The sequence below is a fragment of the Piliocolobus tephrosceles genome, chromosome 5 (assembly GCF_002776525.5).
Source record: "Piliocolobus tephrosceles isolate RC106 chromosome 5, ASM277652v3, whole genome shotgun sequence".
NCBI classification, from domain to species: domain Eukaryota; kingdom Metazoa; phylum Chordata; class Mammalia; order Primates; family Cercopithecidae; genus Piliocolobus; species Piliocolobus tephrosceles.
In genome coordinates, this window is record NC_045438.1 from 26,654,192 (window position 1) to 26,672,598 (window position 18,407).

An 18,407-nucleotide genomic window follows, 5' to 3' on the forward strand; every position below is an offset into this window, starting at 1 on the left:
TTTCATTTTCAGCACAGTATCAATGCGTTACATGAGATATTCAACTTTTTATTATAAAATAAGGTTTGTGCTCAATTATTTTGCCCACATGTAGGCTAATATGAGGGTTCTAAGGTAGGCTGGGCTAAGTTATAATGTTTAGTAGGTTAGGTATGTTCAATGTAGGCTTGATTTATGATATTTTCAGTTTACAATGATATTTTTAGCTTACAGTTACAGGACGTAACACCATCATAAATTGAGGAGCATCTGTGTTTTATATATATATAAAATATGTGCTTACACACGCAAATGTATATTAAAAAAGAACATGCCTGGCCCATAGTAAGCCTTCAATATATACAGCTTTAATTATCATTAATACCCTACTACAAATCACCTGCTAAAACCAAACATTTATTCCTGACATTCTCTCAATCTGGTGCTCTCTGCCATTTCTTTTCATCAACAAACTACCCTACTCTCTGCTGCCTCTCTTCCAACACAGAGACGGATTGTTTGGTTTGTTTGTTTTGCATTACAGGCTGCACTTTATCCATACCTCCCATGTCAGTGTTCTCTGGGACCCAAGTATTTCTTCTGATGTGGCACATGGACAATAGGACAATTCCTAAAGTCACAAGACTTCTTTCACTCATTTACAAATCCATAATGTCAGCCCTGACAACTCTACATTCCTTTTACTTTAGATGAGCATTTTCCACTAAGGTTCATTTGCATGTGAATGTCATATAAAGGCCTCAAACTCATTGGAATATAACTGAATTATGCACCCCCTCTTTTAGTTACTCTTTCAATTAATGTTATCATCTGCCATACTACGAGTCTAGACACTTCAACTCCCCCTCTTGCTCACTGCCTTTCATAAACTGTCAAGTTCAGAATATTCTACCCAAAGGGAACATGGTTTCTGTCTCCACAGCTGCTATTAACTCCTTGCTATTATCTCTTTCTCATACCCTTCTAGTAAATGTCTACTACAGTGAATGTCTAACATACTCATCTGAGATGATTTTTTGCCTCGTGCTGCCATAACAAAATACCATAGACTAGGTAGTTTAAATAATAGGAATTTATTTTCTCATAATTTTGGAAACCAGAAGTCCAAGATCAAGGTTCTCATTGATTCAGTTTCTGGCGAGGCCTCTCTTCTTGGCATGCATACTGGCTGCCTTCTGTCTGTGCTCATATGACCTCACATGGCCTTTCCTCATTGACTGTGTGTGTGTCTGTGTGTGTGTGCACATGCATGTGTGCATGTTTACAGAGAATTTTCCGTGTCTCTTCTTATAAGGACACTAATGCTATCAGATCAGGGCCTCACCTGTGTTACCGCCTTTAACCTAATCATTTCCTTAGAGACCCCATCTCCTAATGTAGTCACACTAGGGTTTCAACATATAAATTGGAGTGGAGGAGAATACATTCAGTCCATAACATATATTATAGAAATAATGTAATTTTGTAGTTGCCTATTGATTAGAAATTCAAAATCCTCATTATTATTCAAGAGCCATTTAAAATATGACCATAAATGACCTGATTTTCTACTATTCCCTGAGAAGTTTTTGAACCTCCTTTTGAACTTTAAAACTTGCATCACCTTCTAAACAATTTTCTCTCATTCTGAAAGTTTCTTAGTTACCAGGTTATCTTCTATTTGGGTTTCAAGTCCTAGCAAAATTATCACCACTTCTTGTTAAGCTTTCTCTGACTTTTCTGAGCGGTGAGTTATACTCTCCCCAGTGTTCTCAAACAGTTTATGACAGAGCACCTTTCACATTGTATTATTAATACTGATAAAAAATAAAAACAACTATCTACTTTCACTAGTCATTGGAATTTTTAAGGGTAAAGATCTTGCTTTATTCATTTTCTAGAAGAAACTAAAGAGGGAAAGAAGAAAGAAAGAAAAGAAGGAAGAAACGAAGGGAGATAATATTAGGGAATAATTTCCAAGAGTTTAACATTTTTTTTTGCAGGAACAAGAAATAGTTAACATTTAATACATCCAAAATATAGTACTTAAAAATCTTAACTCTGAAGAGGGGAATGACAACTTCTTGGCATTCACAAATTGTTACAAGAAACACTTTTGAGTATCATACTTTTGGGCTGAGTTAAACACAACTATGCTTTGATTTTTACAAATGTGTGTGTGGCTTCATCAACATTTTTCTTTTTAATAAACAGTAAAAATAAGTGACTTATGGTCTCTAAATTCATAGTTAAGAAAAAAGTTCTACCACTGGATTAGGTGGTTTTGGCTGATTTACTTTGGTATCTACAGCTTCCCCATTGGACATTACAGTGTCCAAAAGAGCCATATTTGGTTCCAACATTTTGTCTCTCATATCATTTCTGATCACTCTCCCCCTCCTTCCAGGCTCATTGGTTTCTCACTTTTCCTATAATATCCCAACACCTTCCTACCATAACATTTTGCTAAAGATGTTTCCCTCAACTTGAAACACCATCCACCCAGATATTTCTTTGGTTAACTCCGTCACTTCTCCCAAGTAGAGATAGCTTTTTCTACCTGAGTCATTCCCAGTATGCTTTGTAAATGGATTCATAGTTGGGTTAGTTTTTCCATCAGTTGGATTTATAGATGAAGAAAATTCAGGCTAACTCAAAATGGATTATAGACCCAAAGATAAGAGATAAAACTGTCCCAGAATAAAACCATGTAGCAAAGGGTTAACTCCATGGACTTGGAGTACTCAACCCCTACATATTCCAAAGAAAGAATTAGCTCTTGACAGTCCTTGGAGCATAAAAGTGTTTTTGTGTATCTGGAACATTGGGCCACACCAGAAAGTTTATGCTAACAACATGACTTCTGGTAAATTCCTGTTTTTGTTCACTTGGGGTTCTGGACCACACTGTATAAGTCTGACCTTTGTAGGGGCTGAAGACTGAGTAGCTGAGGTCAGTCCCATGGGCAATCCATGTTTATGAGACTTTCCACACAAAAATCCTTGGACATGAAAGTATAGATGAAGTTCTCTGGTTGGAACTACTTTGTAGATGTTGTCACATATCGTCATTAAGAGATTTAAGCACTGTCCATATGTCTCCACTGGGAGATGATAACTGACAGCTCATGTTTGGTTTCTCCTGAACTCTGCCCTATACTGCCGTTTTCCTTTGCTGACTATCTTTTCCCTGTAATAAACCATAACCATGAGCATAATAGCTTATGTATTTCGAGTCCTTCTAGAGAGTTAGTGAGGGTCATCTTTGGCACCCCCAACAGAAAAACAGAGGAGAAAAGTTTTGTGCTCTTAGGTAACATGATACCAAAAACATGTCCCCCAGCCCCCCAAAAAATAAATAAATTGGATTTCATCAAAATGTAAAACTTTTTGCTTCAAAAGGAAACATAAACAAAATGCAACCATAAGCCACAAAGGAAAGAAAATATGTGCAAATTGTATATCTAGTATATTTGCAAATCAGATATCCAGAATACAAAAAGAATTCTTATAACTCGATAAAAGGAAGACAATGCAATTAAAAATGGGTGAATGATTCGAAGAGACATTTGATCAAAGAAGACAAATAAACTGCTAATAAGCATAAGAAAAAGTGCTCAACATTAGTTGTCGTTAAGGAAATGCAAATTAAAACTACAATGAGATACCACTGGCTGTAAAAGGAGAAAATACCAAGTCTTAGTGTGGATATTGAGAAACTGGGATCCTTATACATTAATGGTAGAAATGTAAAATGACATATTATTCATAATACTTCCAATTATGAAGCAATCTGAGTGTCCATCAACTGGTGTTAGATAAACAAAATGTGGTATATCCACACAATAAAATACTCTTTACCAATAAAAAGGAACAAAATACTGATGTATGCTACAATATAGAGGAACCACAAACACATGCTAAGTGAAAGAAGCCAGATAAAAAAGACTACATATTGTATGACTTACTTTATGTGAAATGTCTATAGAAGGCAAATTTATAGTCAGAAAGCAGATCAGTGGTTGCCTGGAGCTGGAAATGTCCATAGAGATTAATGGCAAAGAACCCAGGCTAATTCTTTAAGATGAGGAAAATGATCTTAAATTGATGATGATTATACAACTCTATCAATTTACTTAAAACCATTTAGTTGCATACTTATAGTGGTTGAATTTTATGGTATATAAATTATACCTTGATAAAACTGTAAGAAAAATCTAACAAGAGAAGATATAAAAACATGCTATACATAACTTACACGTAAGAAAGAGCTAAGTGCTTCAGTACAGAAGAAAATGAAGACCAGAATATGGAAGACAGTGAATCCAGGGAAAGGAGAGTAGAAAAATTGCAAGAATAAAGAGGTAGCTGGGGTAAATCTCTTAGAGAAGGGAGTTAGTGAAGTCAATGTCCTGAAGAAGAATTTTCCAGATGAAGAGTGTGAACAAAGCTTTAAGGCAGGAGAATATCTCCAAATTTGAGGAACAGTGAAGTGGCTAGTGTGGCTAGGAGGAGAAGCAGATTAATAAGCAACAAATTCAGATAAATAATGCAACATAGAGACAATGTAGGGCCTTATTACCCATATAAGGTTTTTATTTTGAGAAAAAATAGAGGGTTTTTAACAGAGGAGCGACACAATCTGACATCCATAACTATAGATGCTATGTTGAGAATATATTTTAGAAATGAAAGAAGGAAGAGCATTTAGGAGATTTTGATAATCCTAGAAGTAAATTATGATGGCTTGAACTAAGGGGATAAATGGAAGCTGTGGGAAATGATGAGGTTCCCTATAAAACATGGGGAAAAGGAATTTGGGCATCAATTTTCTTTTCTTGAAAGTTAATTCATATTTTTATAAAAATTACAAGATAATACATCAAAATGTTAACCTTATTTCTCTCTGTTAGGTGGCATTATGGGTAATTTTGCATTTCTGCATTTATAAAATTACCAACCATGCACATGTGTTTTTCTAAAGCAAAAAAAATTAATATCCAACTCATCAAAAAAGATCATAATGCAAACCAATTTTGTTTTTTGCCAAATTTTTAAATCAACACCAAAATGGATACATGCGCAAAGTCAACAGTGGTAAATGGTAATGTTTACAATATGAAGAGTAGTTAAAGAAGCAACGCATGCTTCCTGAATAGAGTGATAAAATCACTTTCTTATGAACATGTGGTAGCATTATTACCCAAGTAACTTCCCTGACATTATATGACTCTTTAGAATATGCTTAGTTTCTAATTTTTTGAAATTGATAATAACTTCAGTTCCAGTCATAATAAAAATAGTTTATTGTATCAGTGAGAGAAGTGTAGCTTATATTAAGATAACAACCTCAAAATCTTAGAGATTAAACAATCAAGTGTATTTCTTATTTCACTACATGTCCAATGCAGGTGGGTGAGGACATGATCTCTGCTAATTGCAGTCACTTAGCAACACAGGCTATTGAAGATTTCATTTTGACATAGTCTACCATGATGAAATATGTTTAATAATGAACTGGTTCTTAAAGCATCTATACCAAATTATGCATATTATTTTTGTTCTCAGTACATTCGCCAGTACAAGTCATGTGATCATGTGACCACAAACAGGTTGGGAAGTACAAGCATACCATGTACTCAAAAAAGGTGGAAAAGTGGAATAGATGAACACCATTTTTTTCCTCAAATTTGTTCTTTGGTTATAAACTGCTCGCTTAAAGAACTGAAGAGGACAAGATAGCACAAGTCAATTTATCTGTGACGTAGGTCATACATAATTACCCAGAATTTTTAATCTGAGAGGGACTCATGACAGCAATTGTGTTAGCTCCTTGCAGGGATCTCTAAATTGGGCCACATATTCCATAGAGTATTACAAGATTGAGGTTAAAGTGGAAAATATTAGAACTTCGTATTCATTTCTACATAAAAGAAATAAGAAAACCAAACTATACTAATATTTAACAGAAAGATTTACTATTACTTAACTTCAAAGTTGCTAGTATTTAATATCAAAAATCCTGATTTATCTTTGCATCAGATAGTCATATGACATGTATGGTAAGTCACATACTGAGACAGATTGGGAATTTCAAAAAATGAGTTAAAAGAATTGTTCTAATTCACTCATTTACTTTCTTTTTTATTATTATTATACTTTAAGTTCTAGGGTACATGTGCATAATGTGCAGGTTTGTTACATATGTATACCTGTGCCATGTCGGTGTGCTGCACCCATCAACTCGTCAGCACCCATCAACTCATCAGCACCCATCAACTCGTCATTTACATCAGGCATAACTTCCTTTTATAAATCCCTCCCCCCTCTTCCCTCCCCGTGATAGGCCCCGGTGTGTGATGTTCCCCTTCCCGAGTCCAAGTGATCTCATTGTTCAGTTCCCACCTATGTACTACAACATAATGTAGTTGAAGTTAAGTTGATTTAAGAATTGTTATAATCTAATTTTATCTATATTCACTCTCACAAAATAGACATAACGTCACAAGATGCCAACACAGACATTTGAGAATTGAAGATTGCAGGCCCTATCAAGAAGAAAATGACAGAGTGACACATCTTCTATTAGCACAATCTTGTCATTGTCTGCGTACAATTGCTATCTAGCGGAACTGCCAATATCAGATTTAGGAAGATTATTTCATAACATGAAATTTATGAAGATTATTTCACATATAGAGTGATAGCCACAAATATTAATGATAAACCTGCTCTATGAGTAGATTACATATAATGTATATTGGACCTTGATGAGGTATCTTCAAGGTCATTTCTTTAAATGATCAATGTTTAAGGTGAACGGTATCCTAATTACCCTAATTTGATCACATCGTATGCATGAATCAAAATATTAAGTGTACCCCATAAATATATACAATTATTATATATTAATTTTAAAACTAGCTGATTGTTACAATAGAGTTAATAGCTTTTGTGAGAAAAATAGTGTATATTATTAATAAAAATTAAAATTGTATAAGATATTATCAATTTTATCTTTTTTATAATTGTATTATTACGTATGCTTTGGAATGAATATAAATATCAAACACATATGGAAAGCTGCATCCTCTTTTTTTAAATTGATGAGGTTTTTGATCAAATAAAGTCCTGATCAATTAAGTAATGGATGGGGCATTCCAACCACAAGCATCCTCTGTGCCCAAACCGGATTTTTAATTGCCTAACTTGAAATATCCACTTGGCTGAGTAATATATATTTATATTTAATATGTCCAAAACAGAACTGTTGTTTTTCTCACTAAAACCTTATCTTCCCCTGGTCTTCATGACTCTCTCAAATACACAAACATTTACCCAGTGGTTAAAGTCAAAATCTTGAATTCATCCTTTAGTCTTTTTATATTCTCACCTCAATTTCAAAGCCATTAGAAAATCCTGACATTTCGGCCAGGCGCAGTGGCTCACACCTGTAATCCCAGTAGTTTGGGAGGCCAAGGTAGATGGATCCCCCCAGGTTAGGAGTTCAAGACCAGCCTGATCAATATAGTGAAACCCCATCCCTACTAAAAATACAAAATAATAATTAGCCAGGCCTAGTGGCGGGCACCTGTAGTCCCAGCTACTCACAAGGCTGAGACAGGAGAATTGCTTGAATCCGGGAGGCAGAGGTTGCAGTGAGCTGAGATTGCGCCACTACACTCCAGCCTGTGTGATGGAGAGACTCCATCTTAAAAAAAAAAAAAAAAGAAAACAAAAAGAAAGTTCTGACATTTCTACCTCCAAAGCATCTCTTGAGCTCTTCCTTTCTCTTCACACTAAATCAAGGCACTATCATCTCTTCTCCAGATTATTGCAGTCTCCTAATATGTCATTCCACTTTAGCCTACCTATTGCCTGTTCTCCCCAAAGTAGCCAATGATCTTCCTCAAATGGCAATCCAGTCTTGTCAGTCTGCTGCCTCAAACTGGTCATTAGCATCTCAAAAAACCCAAACTCCTTGAAATGCTCTTGCCCACTCCTTAAACTTCTTCTCATATGATCTTCTCCCTGCTTTATACATGCTCAAGGTACAAGGATATGTTTTCTCTTCCTCAAACAGACGAAGCTCCTTTTAGTCCCCAGAGGTCTGCACTGTCTGTTCACTCTGGAACACTCCAGAACCTAGATCTTTCCTTGGCTGATTCCTTCTCAATATTCAAGTCTCTGCTCCAAAATTATTTCTTCAGAGTGCCCTTCCCTGACCACATTTTCTTACGGGTCCTACCTGTTTCCCAGCCCCACTGTGCACCACATTCAGTGTTACTCTAGCCTTCAAGGCCTACAAGGTCTGGGCCTGCCCACTCCTCAGTCTTTCTCCTACCAGCCTTCCCCCAAGTCCTTGCCTTCAGCATCACTTGGCTGCTCCTTGTTTCTTATTCAGACAAAGCAAGCTCTTCAGTAGTTTGCACTTGTTCTGTCCTCAGCAGGGAAGTTCTTCCAGGTGTGGGCAAGGTTTATTTCCTCAGTTTATTCAGGTCCCTGCTCAAATTTCATCTCATCAGAGATAATCTGCCCTGGTCACCCTATCAAAAGATCACCTTTCACCTCATCTTGCTTTACTCTCCAGTTGGTGCTTCATGACACTTGTACATATTCTAAATCTATCATTGGTTTGTCATTTGTCCCATTCACTAGAATATAAGCTCCAAGAGGGGAGGGTTTTACTTTTTCTTTTTTTTTTTCTTTTTTTTTTTTTTCTTTTTTCTTTTTTTTTTTTTTTTTTTTGAGACGGAGTCTCGCTCTGTTGCCCAGGCTGGAGTGCAGTGGCCGGATCTCAGCTCACTGCAAGCTCCGCCTCCCGGGTTTACGCCATTCTCCTGCCTCAGCCTCCCAAGTAGCTGGGACTACAGGCGCCCGCCACCTCGCCCGGCTAGTTTTTTGTATTTTTTTAGTAGAGACGGGGTTTCACCATGTTAGCCAGGATGGTCTCGATCTCCTGACCTCGTGATCCGCCCGCCTCGGCCTCCCAAAGTGCTGGGATTACAGGCTTGAGCCACCGCGCCCGGCCGGGTTTTACTTTTTTTCCCAACTGTCATTTTAGACCCTTGACAATGCCTGATATTGCATTATTAGAATGTATGTAAGCAATTCCATTCTAGGCTTGCTTAATGTTTTTCTATAAAACATGCTTCTATGAGCATTCTAATATAATCATCATTTTGCTTTTTGTAATTATATTTAAAATTAATTTCTAAACGTTGGATGTTTATAAACATTTTTCTCTGTAGATACATATTACCTAGTTGCAACCTAGAAAGTCTGTAACTGTTCACACTTTACCAAGTGTGCCTTAGCTCCCTTTCACACAGTCATGCCTACAATGACTTTTGTGAATCTTTTAATACCTGTGACCTGAAAGAGAAATAATGATTTATTGTTTCATTGCATTTTTTATAGTAAATTTGAATTTTTTAACATTAGTGTGTTATGTAAACTGCCTTTTACATCTTTATATTCACTTTTATTTATTGTTAGTAATTCCTTATACATTCAGGATATTTATAGTCTGTCTGCTCTATATTACGTAAATATTCCCCTAGTATAGAGTTAGTCTTTCTTCCACATTTATGTATTTTGGGTTTTTTTGGGGAATAAGGAAGTTTTTTATTTTATAAATTTAATGTTTTCACTTTTTAAAGTTTCAGTTTCACATTTTTATGTGGTTTCTTTAAGTGGTTTCATTGTTAATGTTTTACTTTTTACTATTTTTCTTCATATTCAATTTATGTTGGTGTATGTAGCAGTAGACAAATTCAAATCAGTTTTGTTTTAATTTTTGAAATAATTGCCAAGTTTCTTTACAATATGCCAGCATTAAGGTAATAATAATAATAGTTATGATTTACTGGAAGGTTACTCTGGGCCATTTTGCTGAATTCTTTATATACCATGGCTCAATTAATCTTTACATCCTACCTCAGGGTTATGATAAAACCTATTTTTCGTAACAGAGGACAAATGTTCAATGTTTTAAGTTGACCATGGAATCACCTCTCATTTATAACTTATCCAGGAGGCAGAGTCCTGAGTTTATAATCCACAATTCTGTGCTTCACATCAATAGGGCATAAATGCTTAACATCAATAGGGCTCTTAAAATAATAAGTGTTTGAGCAACATGTTCTTGAGAAAAACATTCTCCCTATTACCACTGTGGTTGTCAATGGGGAGTATTTAATCCAATACCACAGAACCTCACATGATTTGACATCAGCCTTTTTCAAATTCCCTCAAACCTCCCATCCCCCAAAATGTGTCACAGAGTCACCATCACCACAGGATGGTTGGAACCTGGCTCCATTGCCTGAACTGAGACAAAAGGCAGAAAGAGGACAAATAATATGTTTCCTTGCACATAAAACAAAAAATAAAACCCCTAAATATTGGAAACAAATGCTTAGAAAATGATATACCAGGCCGGGCGCGGTGGCTCAAGCCTGTAATCCCAGCACTTTGGGAGGCCGAGACGGGCGGATCACGAGGTCAGGAGATCGAGACCATCCTGGCTAACACGGTGAAACCCCGTCTCTACTAAAAATACAAAAAACTAGCCGGGCGACGTGGCGGGCGCCTGTAGTCCCAGCTACTCCGGAGGCTGAGGCAGGAGAATGGCGTAAACCCGGGAGGCGGAGCTTGCAGTGAGCTGAGATCCGGCCACAGCACTCCAGCCCCGGCGACATAGCAAGACTCTGTCTCAAAAAAAAAAAAAAAGAAAATGATATACCAAAAGATAGCTGAAGTAGTAACGTTGTCTAACAAAATAGAACCTAAAGAAAAAAAAATCATCAAGGAAAAAGGATGATAATGTAGTAAAAAGATGTAACTCTCTAACACATGGAGCAACTGAACCTCAAAAAAAATCTGATGAAATAAAAGACAGAAATGAAGAGTGAACTAGATAGATGGACAACTGATAAAGTAAATGACAGATTAAGCATATGAAAACTAAGCAGGGAGAGAAATGATCTGAACAAAACAAATACAAACTCAAGCTATTTGGCATATAAAGAGAGGTGTTATACCAAAAAACAAATCATACTATTTTTGAGCACACAGGAAGTATTTCCAAAGTAGAACATGTTTCATACTACAAAGTAAAGGAAACCACAATCAATTCCAAAGAAAGACTATTGATCTCCAACAAAATACAATAAAATTATTAATTAAAAGCAAAAGGATAGCAAACAAAATCTTATCTGATCACTAAATAAACAAAATTCATAGCTATTGGATTTAAAAAGAAATATATTACAATTAGAACTGAGGAATAATGAAAATGCTACATGGCAAAATTTATAGGAAACAGTTTAAAAATACTTAGAGAAAAATTATAGATGTAAACACACTTATCAAGAGGCAAACAAGGTATTAAACATGGCTGCCAATTCAACATAGGAGGCTGGAAAAGGAGCAAGAGAGAAAACAAACAAACAAGAAAACAAATGAGACTGAATCAGAAATAGTAAAAGATACAAGACAGAGAGAGTATTAACAAAACCAAATTCTGGCTTCTTTCCAAAAATATTCCATGTTTAGTAGGTCATCCAGGAGCACGCTAACAAATTTTTAAGAAGATTGTTAAACTTATTTTTAGAAAATTATCTCAGAAAATAGAAATAACAAAATTTATGTAACTCATTTTCAGAAGCTAATGTTGTCTTAAATCTAAAATGAATAAGCCTGTGGGCTCATTTTAATTATGATTAAATATAAAAATCCTAAATATAATGTCAAATTCCTACATTGTATTTCAAAAAGTATATAGTTTCTGAAAATATATATATTTATATGAAAATATATGTATATTCATATATTATCTATTTATATGAATATATATATTTATATATTATATCTATTTATATGACAGGATCCTCCAACATTTGAAAAATCTTTAAAGTTAACTCACATAAACACACTAAAGAAAGTAAATCACCTTATTAATCAATGAAGGAATAGCATTGATTAAGTTCAATACCTATTTATTATGAAAACACCTAGAAAGCAAAGAATAGTTGGGAACTTCCTTAATTGAGTAAAGGTTAAACACCAAAATTTAGTACATAATATATTAACAAGAAACTTTAGATGATTTTCTTTATGACTAGGAATAAGACAAGGATTTCCACTATTGCTTGATATAATACTGAAGGCTCCAGTCTATAATAAAAAAGTAAGAAAAAACATTTGTGGTATGAAAGAGACAAAACTTGATGTTTCTGATATTAATATCTATTTAAGAAAACCAATGAAATAAAAAATATAGACTGATAGAATTAACAAAGGAATTTATAAATACTACGAATCATATTGAACTGCATTTCTTCATTTTAGTGACAACCAATGGGAAAACAGACAAAATATGATCTCAATATAGCAATATATATACACACATGATATAAGTATGTGTGTGTGTATTCTAGGAACTAGCCTAGCATACATAAAAGCTCTATAGAGGCAATTTTTTAAACTGTGATAAATTACATAGATGATATTTTATTCTCTTTTTTAAATAAGAGATAAACTATGCTCATGGACAAAAATCCTTTACTATTAAAAAATTGAAGTCATAATTTAAAATATTTCTATATTAGAAATCTCAGCTCAGGAGGCCTTCATTGAAAATTCTACTAAATATTTAAATAAGAAATAACACCAAAGTTACATAAAATCTTTAGGAAAATAACAAAAGACTAACCAAGAAGTTCCATAACTTCAACTAACTTGATAATAAAACCTGGCTAAGATATTACAAAAAATAAAAAGTATAAGCCAATATCATTCCCTAAAAGAGATACAAACATTCTAACAACAACAACAAAAAAAAGGTAAGCCAAATTCAGTGAAATATGACACATTTGGTTGTATTCCACAATTAAAAGCTTGTTTAACACTTTTTAAATGTAAAAAACCCATGTAATTATCATAAAAGTTACAAAGAGAATATTTGATAAATGTCAAACATATATTCAAGTTTTTAAAACCTGTTAGAAAACTAGAACTAATTTAACCTAAAACAAACATATTTAACGGTGAATTACTGAAAATTGCTCTCAGTGGTCATGAATGAAATACAGAGATCTTTTTATATCATTACCTCTATTCAGTATTATACTAGAAGCAAAATCCATTAGTATTCACAGACAACGCAAATGTCCACATAACATATCCGAAATAAGTTAAAGATATATTCTTAAAATTCAATAAGTACAACAAAGAGAAAATGAATTACTTTAAAGATATCATTTAAAATGGCATGAAAAAATCAAATTACTAAGAATAAACCTGAAAAAATACAAGATCTGCACAAAAAATTATAAAATGTTATCGACAGAAATGAAATAGCCTTAAATAACTAGAAAGTTATACCAGATTAGTGGGTCAGAAGACTTAATTTAAAATGATGCCAATTTTCTCCAAACAAATGCACAGCTAATCAAAATTCCAGGAGGACTTTTGAGGAAGTTGATAAGTTAATTCTAAAATGTATGTGAAAATTCAAAGTCCCAAACTTAAAAGGGAATAATAAATCAAGAGAATTTATTCTAAAGTAGTAGTTATCAAATTTGGCTGTGTATGATAATCATCAGGAAGATTTTCAAAAACCTGATGGTGATGCCTTACCTTTTACACAATTAAATCTTTATCTCTTGAGGAGAAACCTAGGCATTTATATTTTAAAATCAATCCAGGTATTTTTAATGCACAACCAAGTTTCAGAACCATGGCTCTGTAGCATATTATTATATATAATCTAATAGAAACTATATATTAGATATTGCATATCCACATTACTTAAGACAGGAAAAATTTATGTAAGGATAGCAGTAGATGAATAGAACAGCATAAAAGGAAAAAGACCCAGGCATGTACAGACACTATTTCTGAGTAAGGTTAACAGAGTAAGATGATAGAAAAAAGGCAACTTTTCAATAAATGTCACCGCACCAATTGACTCTATAGAAGAGAAAAATAAATATTGCTCTCAACTTCAAACCATATACAAAACCATAAACCCAGGTAGACTGCCGATCTAAAGGTGAGGGTAAACAACAGAATTTCTAGAAGATAATAGATATTTTCATGAACTCAAGGTAAAGAAAAAAATTGTTGACAACACAGAAAAAGGAAAATAAAAATTGACTACACTAACACTAAAGTGGAAAACTTTCATCCATTAAAAGACACAATTTTGAAAATAAAAGATGAAGCTATAGACTCAGAAAGTAATTTGCAACGCAGAAAAACTGACAAAGATTAAGTGTCCCAAATATATATATACATAAACTTCATCAAATCAATAACAAAAATGTATAAGATTCAACAGAAAAATGAGCAAGAGATATAAACCACCTCTGCAAAAAAGGGTATCTCCAAAAATCCAAGAAATATATGAAAAGGTGCTCAATCTTATTAGTCATCTGGCCGATGAAAACTAAAACCATGAGCTACCACTATACTCTTGCCAGAATGACTAAAATTAAGAAGATGGATAACGTCGTGTTACTAAGCATATGAGTCAATTGGAACACACATATACCACTTGTAGGAAAGAAAACTGGATTACTTAAGAAACTTGTTTTTCATTACCTTCCAAGGCTGAATGTACACATACAATATGACATAGCAATCCCACTTACTTTTATGCCTTATTTAATATATATACATGTAGGCGCACATGTACAAGAATTTTCATGACAAAATTACTGGAAACTCCAAGCCAGAAATAATCCAAATCCCTATTAGCAGTAGAATTAATACATAAATTGTAGTATATTCATCCAATGGAATAATATACATACTGAAAATGAATGAACTATATAGAATAGCATGGATTAGTTTCACAAATATAATGTTAAATAGATATACCAACCAGAAAAGAATACATACTATAATTTTCCATTTATGTAAGGGTCATAAATGGACAAAAGTCATGATGATGGTTACCCTTGATGGAGATAGTAGATAATGACTGAGAAAGAGCACAGGATAGGGCTTCTGGAATACTTTGAATTTTCTATTTCTGGACCAGGGTGGTGGTTATATGAATGTGTTTACATTGTGAGAATGATCAAGGTATTTACTTTTTTTCCCTCTTAATTGAAGAACAACATAGTAGTAAAATAATAACGTATGAAGAAGACAGTCTGAACACACAGAGGGACATTCTATGTTCTTTCTTAAAACAACATAAAATGTCAATTCCTTCCAACTTAATCTACCAAATCAATAAATCCAATAAAAATCCCATTTAGATTTCTTACAGAATCAATTGATTTAATAAAAACTCATTTAAAAAGTCATGAGATGTTATTTCACTTCAGTTAAAATGGCTTTTATCAAAAAGATAAAAAATAATGGATGTTGGAGAGGATGTGGAGAAAACGGAACATTTATACCCGATGATGGGAATGTAAATCAGTATAGTCACCATGAGAAACAGTGTGAAGTTTTCACAAAAAAAAAAAAAAAAAAAAAAATAGCACTACACAAAAGTTAGTAATCCCACTGCTGCATATATTTCTAAAAGAAAAGACATCAGTATATTAAAAAGATATCTGCATTCTCATGTTTTCACAATAGCCAAAATATGAAATCAACTGAAATGTTCATCAACAGATGAATAGACAAAGAAAATGTGGAATATTATTCAGCCATAAAAAAGAAGGAAATCCTATCATTTGCAACAACATGGATAGAAGGACATTAGGTTAAGTGAAATAAGCCAGGCACAGAAAGACAAATATCACGTGTTCTCATTCATTTGTGGGAGCTAAAAAAAAAAAAAAAAAAAAAAAAAAAAAAAAAAAAAAAAAAAAAAAATAAAAAAAAAAAGTAAAAAAAAAAAAAAAAAAAAAAAAAAAAAAAAAAAAAAAAAAAAAAAACAAAAACAACAAAAAAAAAAAACTGCTCTCATGGAGACAGAGAGTAGAATGATGGCTACCAAGTGCTGGGAAGGGTAGTGGGAGGGAGATGGAGATGGGTTGGTTGATTAATGGGTACAAAAACACAGTTAAAAGGAATAAGATCTAGTGTTTGGTAGTACAATAGGGTGACTATAGCTAAAAATAATTTACTGTATATTTTAAAATAACTAGAGTAGTGGAATTGGAATGTTCCTAACATGAAGAAATGGTAAATGTTTGAGGTGATGAGTAGTATCCCCATTACTCTGACTTGATCATTATACACTGTATCAAAATATCACATGTATCCCATAAATATGTATATATATTATATATCTATAAAAACATTTTTAAAGTCTATGAATATCTAAGCTAATTTAGGAAAAAAGGATTGAAAACAGGGATTGGTCTATACATCATTTCTATATTAACATGTATTCCAAGGCCATAGTTACAAAAATAGTGTGTTTGGGGGCAATTAAGAAAAAAATACACTAAAAGAATAGAAGAGATACTTTAGAGACAGACTGATACAGAGGTGAACATATAATATGATTTTAAGGAGGCAACAAAAATCGATGGCGGAAAGATTGTCAGCTTAGCAAATGGTACCTGGAAATCAAGTAAAATGTATAAAGAAAACTAAAATTTGATCCCTGTACAATTCATAGGTGTCCTCCACATAGACTGAAAACTAAATGCAAAATATAAAATTGTAAAGTTGATAAAAACAATATAGGAAAATATCTTTTTAAAGTAGACATAAAGAAAGACTTTTTACATAAAGCCTAAAAAACACAAACCATGAGACAAAAAATGATTTGGGGCTGGCTTAGAAATAGAGACACTGATAATATGATTACACATGGCAAAACATAGTCTGATTCCAAAAATCAACTTACAAATTAGTTAAATAAAACTGTATGCTAAGCTGGTAACAGCCCATATCAATTCATCACCTGCAAGTATGTGTGTGTGTGTGTGTGTGTGTGTGTGTAAACTAGAGCTGACATGTTAATCTTTCTTTTACTTCGCAACATAACATGTAATACATTATTTTGTCTATGAACAGGAAAGACCTGCCTACCAAAACTATTTTCCTGGTAGTTTTGTCTTGATCTGATTCTACAATTACTTCAATTCTACCACTCTTGAGGCCAGAAATCACCTACAAATTATTCATTGTATTCTGTGTATTCAAACTAACCATGTAAAGATTCTAGGTTGTATATTGGAGATTTTAATGTTCTTTTACCTGAATTAACATAGTAAGTTACACCAAAACTCACTATCTTATTCAATAAGTTAATTGAACTCTGAGTTTTCTACATCAATTTTTTTAAAATTATCTTGTAGTAATAATTTCTATACCTTCAAATTAAAATGTTCATTATTTAAGGAATTCAGAGTTAGGCCACTACAGAGTGAGAAAAACATTGGTATAAGCAACATTTAGAAGCTAAAAGTTTGGGAAATATTTGGAAATACTTCTTCCAAAACACCATGGCTTTGATAGTTGTTTTTGTTTTAGCAAGCTCAATTTTATTTTTTATATTGTAGAAACATAAATGTTGTTAACTAAATTTATTATTCTTGATTGCAACCAATTTCGAAGCAAAGGTAGAAATAGTTCACCATTCAAGGCCTACAGAAAGCTCAAGAAGCTTCACGCAGTTTCTTATTTCTGTCTATCCTAGAGTCCTGTCTAGTTTCTTCCCTCTCCAACACCATTGGCTTTTGACCATTCATTGGTCAGTTCATTACTTTCTTTTGTGATCGCCTTTCCTTTACCAGAACTCACATATTTGCTGTTAAAACTCCCCCCCTTCAATTTTCAAGAGTGTATACTTTACAAGAATGTTCTAGCCAGTAAAGGTATTGAAGAGTGCTTACCTTCAAAATAGATGCCTGCCTGGATTTCTAGAACCCTGGGTAGGGTCCTGGGGTCAAGAGAGTGGACGAATTCTTCCAGTGATAATGCCATTGCTATGCCTTGGGTAGTTTGTAGACCTGGTGCTCACAGAAACTTGTGGCTTCTGGGTGACACTTGTCTGCAATTAGAGCCCCTGCTCACCATTTCTTCCTCAGGCAGGCAGGAATGTCACACTACAGCCAGAGTGGGGTGGAGTAGCTCTATATAGGGAGGACAGTGAAGAGGGAGGGAGGAGGCAGGAGACAAAAAATGTTACAGCTCTTTTTGTTCACATTGTGGCTTCATTTCCTTCTGACATTGAAGTTGAACAGGATGGGGGTGGGGTGAACAGACACTGCCCAAAAAATGAGACGTACTAAGTAACTCATTCTGTCCGTTGTTAATCCAGGTGCGCATCTACTATGGTAGCAAAACTGAGGTCAGAGTTGCTTGTGACTTGCCCACCAACAAAGAACAGGAACATAGGACTAAAGTCTAATCTTAAAAATGGCACCATGTGAATTCATTATCTCTCTAGTTCATTTCTAAAGCTTGGCTTTGTGCCTTATTTGCATACTGTCAGTGCCTTTA

The 18,407-nt window shown here is 33.9% G+C and overlaps 1 protein-coding gene across 3 annotated transcripts in view; it reads right to left on the minus strand.

Annotated features, from left to right (window-relative positions):
- The window catches only part of THEMIS (thymocyte selection associated), a 201,402-nt gene extending 183,243 nt beyond the window's left edge, over nt 1-18,159 (minus strand). Inside the window, exon 1 of one of the 3 annotated variants that reach the window (XM_023230754.2) lies at nt 17,798-18,145. In XM_023230754.2, coding sequence (XP_023086522.1) covers nt 17,798-17,888 — 91 coding nt within the window. In that variant the 5' untranslated portion in view covers nt 17,889-18,145. Of the gene's footprint in view, nt 1-17,797 lie in introns of all 3 variants that reach the window. The other 2 variants (XM_023230756.2, XM_023230755.2) reach the window with 2 other exon arrangements.
- Nucleotides 18,160-18,407: the final 248 nt, after the last annotated feature.